The sequence below is a fragment of the Limulus polyphemus genome, unplaced genomic scaffold (assembly GCF_000517525.1).
Source record: "Limulus polyphemus unplaced genomic scaffold, Limulus_polyphemus-2.1.2 Scaffold5159, whole genome shotgun sequence".
NCBI lineage: Eukaryota > Metazoa > Arthropoda > Merostomata > Xiphosura > Limulidae > Limulus > Limulus polyphemus.
In genome coordinates this window covers 21334-31255 of record NW_013670769.1, presented here as the reverse complement: position 1 = coordinate 31255, position 9922 = coordinate 21334, and the positions used below count along the sequence as shown (strand labels likewise).

General features: G+C 34.5%; 1 protein-coding gene across 1 annotated transcript in view; it reads left to right on the top strand.

Annotated features, from left to right (window-relative positions):
- Positions 1 to 4541: 4541 nt before the first annotated feature.
- Positions 4542 to 9922, top strand: part of LOC111089065 — an 8608-nt gene continuing 3227 nt past the window's right edge. The window contains exons 1-2 of the mRNA XM_022400809.1: positions 4542 to 4563; positions 6152 to 6376. Of these exons, the coding sequence (XP_022256517.1) occupies positions 4542 to 4563; positions 6152 to 6376 (247 nt within the window). The remainder of the gene's footprint in view (positions 4564 to 6151; positions 6377 to 9922) is intronic.

Genomic DNA, 9922 nt, shown 5'->3' with positions numbered 1-9922 from the left:
ATAACGCGTACGTCTTACTAGCAAAGAGGGCATGGCTAGCGTATACCCTGAAGCAGTTCTTATATATGTATACTAAGTGAAAGAGTTTCAAAAGATAGAACCAGGAAAATCAAGACATCTCATGTTAATATGCACGTGGCTCAAATACGTCGCATCTTCACTGGGAGTAGCAGCTTAACCCCGTACTTTTTAATATACTGCTTACCTTGTAACAGGATTATTTTATAATCAATTTCACGTGGCCAAAAATTGTATTTAATGTTGTTATAGGGAGGCATGAATCTGAAAACAAGAAATTAACGAATGAAAATACATTCAGGATATACAAAATTTAACACTTCTAAAATGTATTTTCATACAAATGCTTTTGAATGTTTAGGATCTCGATCTCCACAATTCGCTTACGTTACGGCTTAATTAACTCTAGGCATTTATCATCAATCATCATTATGACCTACAATATATAGTGCCAACTTTTTACGTTTTTCTGGATTATTCTGGATACATATACATTTTGCAGCATCTCAATGTTTGTAGTTTGGGTTGATTTATTTTGAATTTCGCGCAAACATACTCGAGGGCTAGCTGTTCCTAATTTAGCAGTGATAGACTAGTGGGAAGGAAGATAGTCAACACCATCCACCGCCAACTCTTGGGCTACTCTTTTACTAACGAATAGTGGATTTACCGTCACATTATAACGCCCCCACGGCTGAAAGGGCGAGAATGTTCGGTGATGGGAATTCGAACTCGCGATCCGCATATTGTGCATTTTGGGAGCTCGAACTTCCGACCATCATTATACGAATGAATATACTTCGCTAAACAACCTGGTACGTCTATAGTGTTTGGTTGATAGAAGATGAAGAATGACCTCAGCAACTTGACAACTTAGCATGACTTACTTTTAATTGAATAATATCCATATTTCACAGTATGTAGTCAGTTAATTTTGTACAATGTTGTACAGTTTTGTATAATTGTTTCTAATTTCTATATTAATGTTAAATCATTTAAAAATACACAGTGATACACTTATATCAATACGACTACTGTTATTGCTTTGAGTTCTTTGACTTACCATCTTGTTAAGGTTGAATAGATAAGCTTTTTATAGTTTGTTCGATTAGGAATTGGATTGAACTTCGAAGTCCATTAACTGTGCTTTAAACCGGTTTGGAATCTCCAATGTTTTTAAAAATGAGTGCATGGTGACAAAGTAAATTCAAAACAGCACCGTGTGGCATTGCATCAAAATGTTTACTGCTCGGTTATACAACCAGAATTTCGGAAGGCATTGGCTGATCTATTTAGTTATAACATTAGATAAAGTGGAATAAGACTGATTTATTGGGATTTAACGCCGAATACTTCAAGGCTATGCTATGACCACATGTAAAAAACAAACAAACAGTTGTCCTGGGTTACTTCTCTCATTACATTTTATCCTGAGCAAGTAAAAATCATGAATTTGTATATGAAAACATTACTGGTTTCAATTGTTTCTTGACACTAGCACGTTAGTCATTCGTAAATTCATTCGGGTAATCAAATATACACGAATAAAAATATACTTCTGATGATTTCAACAACTTATTGTAAATTACAGGTCTTCATTCCTCGATATCATCCTTAAATTAACGAGCCCCTTTACACAAACTACTGGATTAGAAAATAAGGAACTTATAAAATCTCAGTAATATGTCTTTTCGTACATTACTTCTATTTTAAATTCCTTTTGTTTTTATATTCCAAAGCCAAAGCTTCAAATAATTCATTCTCTTCTTTTGGTCATGGGTGCCCCCCAGTGGCACAGCGGTATGTCTGCGGACTTACAACGCTAGAATCCGGATTTCGATACCCGTGATGGGCAGAGCACAGATAGCCCATTGTGTAGCTTTGTGCTTAATTAAAAACAAACTTTTGGTCATGGATTCTATTTTTTAATTGGAAAAACGTTTTTTTTGAAGAAGTTCCAAATTTTCAATCTTTCTTAGTTGGATCAATAATTATCTTTCTAACTCTATGATCCCAGTTTCTAACTCTATGATCCCAGTCTGTTTTTTATCGTTTGGAAAAGATGTTATGTTTCTCACACTTCCACAAAGTGTAAGCGTTATACACAAAATACAAATTAGTGTTTACTTTAAAGTAAAAAGTTTTCGCCAAAATAGATACACATGAGAAATATCTTAAAGACCCCTAACTTCGTTTACTTCGGTTTAAAAAAAAAAGATAATTATATAATTTTTTAAAATTTTGTTTTCTACACAATTGATACCCAACCATTAATTTTAGTTAAAAGCTTTAGAAAGTGCACCATTCGTAATAAATTGGAGTTCACACATGTATGAACAAGTTACGCTTTTGAGGTAAAACTCCTGAAGCTGTGTGTTTAGTTCTCAATGTGGTTTGAGGTTATATCCAACTATTGAATAATACAAAGTTAATATTCATAAACTATATAACCATTGCTGAAGACGAAGGGTATGATTTCAGTCAAACAATTTTCACACGTAATGCTACAAAATATTTTGGGGCAGATATTCTTGGTCAAATGTATTTAATTTTTCTCGATACGAGGAGGTCAACTTAATTATTACACTCGTGAAAAAGTAAATGTAAAACTTTTAATAGGTAATAATCGGTGGAGAGCAGTGGTGGTTCTATAAATGACGTAATTCACACTTGAATATTATCTGTTAGACTATGGGTGTTAGCGTGCCAGACTGCAAATTGGAAGGTCCAAGGTTCGAACAGTGATATGACACTCAACACGCTTTACTGTGTGTTGTGGGTCATAACTGTGACAGTCAATTCTATCATTCGGTTAAGATTTGCCGAATAGGCGGAGGGTACCGCACACTTTTGGCCATCCCTCTGGTTCACAGTTTTTAACTAAAGATGGCTATGTATGAATTTTGTAAGGTTTCTGACCTGGGCATTTAGTCCTGTATGGTATAAGGTTCAGTTCAGGTTGAAAATACTAAATACTATCATTTGTGAGTGCCACAAATTGCATCAATGCCTCCAAAACAATACTGTTACCCGTGGTTAATTGTTTGTTTGAGAGCAAATTCATATTGGGCTATCTGCTGTGTTCACCGCGGGTAATCGAACTCCGGATTTTAGCATTGGAAGTCCATAAACTTACCCTCCCCAGTGGTACAGCGGTATGTCTGCGGACTTACAACGATATAATCCGGGTTTCGATACCCGTGGTGGGCATAGCACAGATAGTCCATTGTGTAGCTTTGTTCTTAATTAATAGCCCACTGTGTGTGTGTGTGTGTAGCTTTGTGCTTAATTACAAACAAACAAACCATAAACATACCACTGTCCCATCGGAGAAATACCCAAGGTCAGTAAGGTAGAATTATCGTAAAATATCATAGAGTACCAAAAATATAAATACCAAGAATATAATCGTTCTTATTGATATGAAAATCTGTATTCTCCTGATGATAAAACATAAGTGAATATGTGAAAAATGCGACACGAAAAAGACCCATGTCTATCAAGCTACTAAATACATATTTTTGAAGAAATCAAATAAATGAAAAAAAAAGCATAAAAAACTAGGTTTAAGTGTGGAAGTCCAGTATATTTTGAATGATTATTGTTGATCGTTAAGTAGCCATCAATAATGTAAATTATTTGTCTTAAGACTAAATACTGCGTCTCGATACCTTCAGTAGCTATAATTAATGTGAATCTTCTTGAGCTCCAAATTAACAAACTGATTAGATTTCGTTCGTTAGCCCATCTGGTCAAGGACCCCAAATAGTTTTGCTAAACAAATCGAAGAATGAAGATTCGGTGACCGCGCTTAGCTGGTACTTCAAGTTTCAAATGTAGGTTAGCGGAGCTTCCGAAAAATAGAATGAAACACGCTCAAGTTCAAGTTCTTTACCAGACGTTGTGCTGTTTTATGTCTCGGCTTTTCTTCTAACAGACGTTGTGCTGTTTTATGTCTCGGCTTTTCTTTAGAAGTGTACCAGCCCGTTATGGTTTGCGAGTTTCTGAGTAGTTTCACAAGGCCAATGTGCAACACGTGAACTTTTATGTACCAGTGTTTAGATTTTCCATCCTCTATGTATGTAGGTGGTTCATGGACTTGAATTTACATTTAGGACACTGATTTTACCCGCTTCCTTCGTTGTTTTTTTTTTTTTTTGGTTCTTAGTTTTCTGATCTCAGAATTATTTTAAGCGTCTAGTTAATGTATACGATTGTTTTGACATAAAAATCCAACCAGATTTTACGAAAAAAAAAGGATTGATATTTAGATTAAATCCGCCTCTTTAATAGAAGGTAGCCCTAAATATCCGAGCAGAATAACTTTGTTACTAGGTGCGAAGACACTTCAGGTCCTTCGGTTATAACATACACTTGTAAGGCATTCCTGTTTTACTCCGAATAACCGAATTTACTGAATCTTGTACATATAAAGCTAACAAAGAGTTTGAAATAATTCAATTTACGCCTACGATTTAACATTTCTTGATAGCACCAGTTTCTAAGAAGTCTTGTAGTGAGAAATGACTCGGTATTCTGAGTTAGGTAAGTTGCTCTAGTAGGTAAGCCTCTATCACGAAGTGGTAACTTGAACCGTTATCTCAAATACTATTGAGAAATGAATTACAGAAATTCGATAAATCTGATTATACGTAATGGTGTAATATAAAACAGTTAATAATATATATATATAGAATTATTCCAACATATAAAGTTAAAAACAGAACAAGATAAAGTATCACTCTAGCATGTTATAACTGTACTGTGTCGATAAAAACTACTGGAGTTTATGGATCTTGTTTATAAATAACCAGATTTAAAATATCTAGTTTTAAACTTAATTTCATGGAATATTTTACTTGTTTCCAAACTGCATGAAAACCTCCACCCTATAAGCGATTTTCGGGAATTCTTGAAACTAACTGAGCTACAGAGTATTTCGTTAAGTGCTCACAACGCACGAGAGTTACCCCGATTTTATGTTGGTTTTGTCTCTGTTGTCGTACGTTTATGATCGTGAAAACAACGTGCGTTACTAGCATTGTGCTACAAGCAGCTAGCTGCTTACTGAGATTAACTGTAGTTAAAGATAATACTACGAAATTGAAACGAACAGATAATGTATTAATAGTATTGAAGTGGGTGAAGGATTTGATATAATTGTTTTGAATTGATTATAACTCAATAAGTATTCGTGGTGTGCACGTTAATACTGTTTGTGTTACTTTACATATGCATGATTAGCAGAGAAATGCAATACCCCACTCCCATCCTCACACACACTTTTGGAGCTAATGACTATGGAAATATCACGTTCTGTACACGAATTTAGTTCTAACAGTACCAGTTATACAGGTTATTATGTATTTAATAATACGTACACTGAGATATTAAAGTTGTCACCTCGTAATGGGCTAGAGTTAAACTATTAAAAGCTCCTTATTTAAATATCGGGAAAATATCCAGTTTCGGATTATAAAACATATACCAGTTTGAAGATTTTTTAAAATTATAATATCTTGGTTTTGTTTGTTTGTTGTTAAGTAATGCTACACAATGGGCTATCTGCTGTTTCCACCTTGGGTACCGAAACCCGATTTTTAGCGTCATAAGTCTTCAGAGCCACTGGGGAGCCAATATTTTGGTTACGGTGAAATTGTGGTTTTGACACTATTTCTACTAATCAGTGGTCAGTTTCCTAGTCACTGACTATTGAATCACAACGTTTTATTTGTAGTTTTCCATTTGATACTGCTCCCACCCCCTCCCAATAGCTCAGCAACAAGCTCGAGATCTTCTTAAAGAGTACAGGATTCGACCCTCGCGCCCTGTACACAGCCCAGATTGTCTATGGTGCAGCTGCGCGCTAAAACAAAAACAATTCAGTGCTTTTCCCTTCGCAGTATGCTTTCATGTATTGATTTTGTTTTCACTATATAGAAACAAAGTCGCATTACCTTAGAAGCAGATAGTGCAAACGTTATTATATTGGAGTACGATACATTTTTTCTTTGAATGATTTATCGTTAAGTTTTTCCCCTTTAAGTTGTTCGTGTTGTATATTGGAGGTTAAAAGACTGGCAAGGTTTTTGTACTTTTATTTTCGTTTCATTGTTGTTTCTTCTATTTCTAGTCAGTATTATTGTTTACTCAGTTTCGTTATTGCCCTTTATTTCGTCTTACTATTCTTTCCTCTGTTTCGTTAATCTTGTTTCTCTAGAAAAGGCTACTAGTGATGGTCGAGTGACGTCAACACCTGTCCAAGAAGATCCTGTCGATAAAGCAAAAAAGGCAAACTGGAAGGCGAGGATTCTCATCGCTCTCGGATTAATCCTTCCTATTGTTGCTGGAGTGATCGGTAAGGGATTTATTTACATTTCTTAAGTAATGAGCATGTGGTGTGAATTCCTTTGGTGAGCAATAGATACGTAATCTGTATTCATCAGCATGTACTAGAATGCGTTACCTTGACTTGTAATGCGATTTTCTCGATCTTTACGTGAGTAGTATTCACGCAGTTTGAGTTAATCAGTTTTTGGTAGCTAGAGCAATATAGGTATGTAATCTGAATTTATTGGTTATTACTGGTTTAATGGGAAAGTAATCTATAGGTTGTTACATAACTAACACAAGAAAAGTGTTATTTAGATTAAACAAAAAACTATATTTTTTTCTGGTGTAACAAACACAATGGTTCTGTATACATTGAGGCAGGAATTAATTTTGTAGGATTGGGCGTGGCACATGTAGATAACGTGTCAGACTATGTATGTGAGGATCCAAGGTTCGCGTCAAATTATCACAAAAATTGGGCTCTACACTTTGGAGCCGTGGGTGAGTTGTAAGAGTGACAGTCAAAGTTTATTACACAGCCAATTACGTCACTTCTTCGGAATAAATGCAGTAAGTCAAAAGTTCGCACTTTGATAGTAATCAGTTTGGTTTGGTTTTGAATTTTTCGCAAAGTTACACGAGGGCTATCTACGCTAGTCGTCTCTAATTTAGCAGTGATAGACTAGAGGGAACGTTACTAGTCAACACCGTCTACCACTGACTCTCGGGCTACTTTTTTTACCAGCGAATAGTGGAATTGACCGTCACATTATAATGCCTCAGCGGGTGAAAGGATGAACATGTTTGGTAATGGAGATTGGAACCCGCGACCCACATATTGCGAGTCGAGCGTCCTAACCAGCAGAATATGCCAGGCCTAACTACTAGGTTTAGGCCTGGCATGACGTGGAGGTTAGGCCTAGCATGGATTGGTGGTTAGGCCTGGCATGGTATGTCAGTGATTATACTTATTGTAAAGGTAGTAAGAACTACGGACAGTGATTAATCGAAAATAAAAACATTCAAATAAATACATGTTTGATAAGAAAAATGTGTTTATAAAATCCAGCGATTTGGATTTCAAGAAAGAAACTTTAACGTGCAATACGCTTAACAGAACACACTCATAGTGTAGGATATGAAATACTTTACTTGGAGATTCAGTTGCTACTGATATAATGAGAATAAAATTGTCTTATCAAAAAGAGTTCTGTTGACTCTTAATGTTTAGTAAGTTTTTAATATCTGACTAGAGTATAGTATTCAAAAACGTTGGATATCAAAAAAGAAAAAAAAATATTAATACAAAAAATTCAGGAATAATGAAGTAAGTAATGTGCGTACTTTGTATCATAATCTCAACGTAGTTATTCGTGCTGTCGAACAGGACCGCTACTTGTCTGATCTGAAACACGCCGTATAAGATTAGTGTAAAATCCCCAGATAAATTTATTAACTAGTCGGAAAACCACATGTGGACATTGTTTCTTTTAAAGGGCTAATACTCTATATATTCTGTTTTAAAATGTTTGTGGTTATTTTAATAATTTTCAATATCTAATAATGTTTAATAGTGTTTCTATCTTTGTGACATGTGAGTAATGGGATTAAATAATAATTAATAGAATACCAAAGTGAATTAATGAGTTAAAACAAGAGCCAGTGTAATTCAATAATGGGCTGAAACAAGAGTTAGTAGAGTATCAAAATTCACTAATAGTACATCATAATTAAGTAATGAGCTAAAACAAGAACCAGTAGGACATCATAATTCAATAATGGACTAAAACAAGAATCAACAGGACAGCATAATTCAGTCAGGGGTAAAACAAGAACCAGTAGGACATCATAATTCAGTCAGGGGTAAAACAAGAACCAGTAGGACATCATAATTCAGTTAGGGGTAAAACAAGAACCAGTAGGACAGCATAATTCAGTCATGGACAAAAAATACCAGTAGGACATCATAATTCAGTCATGGACAAAAAATACCAGTAGGACATCATAATTCAATAATGGTTTAAAACAAGAACCAGTATGATATCATGATTCAGTCATGGGCTCAAACAAGAACCAGTAGAACATCATAATTCAGTAATGGACTATAACAAGAACCAGTAGAACATCATAATTCAGTAATGGACTATAACAAGAACGAGTAGTACATCATAATTCAGTAATGGACTATAACAAGAACCAGTAGAACATCATAATTCAGTAATGGACTATAACAAGAACAAGTAGTACATCATAATTCAGTAATGGGCTAACCTAGATTTAAAACCTTATGCATTGGATATTTAAGTAGATAAATGACATAGGTTTGATATTCTAATAGCTTAGATTTCTTTAATTTCTGCTGCTTAGGAGATATAGTATAATATGTAAAGATATCGTTTGTCCACATTAAAATTAAATCATGATAAAAAGTTTAGCCATTATAATAATAATGTTTATCATTCGTTTAATTACTTCATCTTTATAAATATTTGATATTATTTAGATCAATTAATTTTTAGTAAACTTTTATATGTTGAGATTTTTGACCCATTAGAACCATACCTGCCACTTTCTTGAATTGGTCTTGAAATTTCCGAATAATTGCCCTCTTCCTGCGATCACGAACTGAAGCTTAAAAAAAAAAGTTCATTTTCCCGGATCTCTGAAATTTGTCATGCTTTTAACCGAATTCAGACTTATCAGAATATTCTGCCGTCGCTAACAATATTGGCTAAATGTAACTAGGCTTAGCTGAAGTCTTGTCATGAAAGAAAATTACTGTAGCTTTCAAACAGATATAATTTAAGACGAAAATATTTTCAAGAAAAAAAATAATGTGCAAGGAACTATAGAAACTTTCCAAGATCTGTGGTTTGTTCCTAAGTGTTTTACACTTCGCATTGAATAGTTCTATTCGCCTTTACAGGAGGTCCTGTTAGCCAAGATATCGAAAAACCACAGTTACTGCTAAAATCACTTCATTAACGCTCTATACTGAGCTTTATAAATCATTATTCAGATCTCGTGCTCTGACATCATAAAAGGGTGGCGCAAAGAGCTGTAGTAGTAAAACTACTGACAGAGAAAAAAACACACATGAAGAATAAAACATTAATCATTATAATTTCCATCTGCTTCAGTTATCCCAATATTTGCTAAGCTTTCTTGATATTGTCGTGCCATCTATCTACTTTTTCTTTCTATTGCTGAGCGGCGTTTTCTTTCTTCCACTGTTACTGAACTATTTTTAGTGTTATTCAGAATTTTAGTTTACAATTTACTTCATAGATGAAATTTTACTAAAGCGTAATTTTCTTGAAATACCAGCAGCTTTCGAAATATTTTATTGTTTTAGCTTGTGGTTTCAAATCATCATTATTCAAACTATATGTTCAATTCGATCTTGAAATGGATTTAGACAATGTATTCACACAGACACAGGAGAAATCGGTGAGAAACAATGCTTAGTTTATACTAGACCACCGTGACCCGCTGGTTCAACTACTATTCAGAGGTTATGAAGAATTCAAGCTAATTTCAATATCGCACTGAAATGAAAGTTTATTTTGAG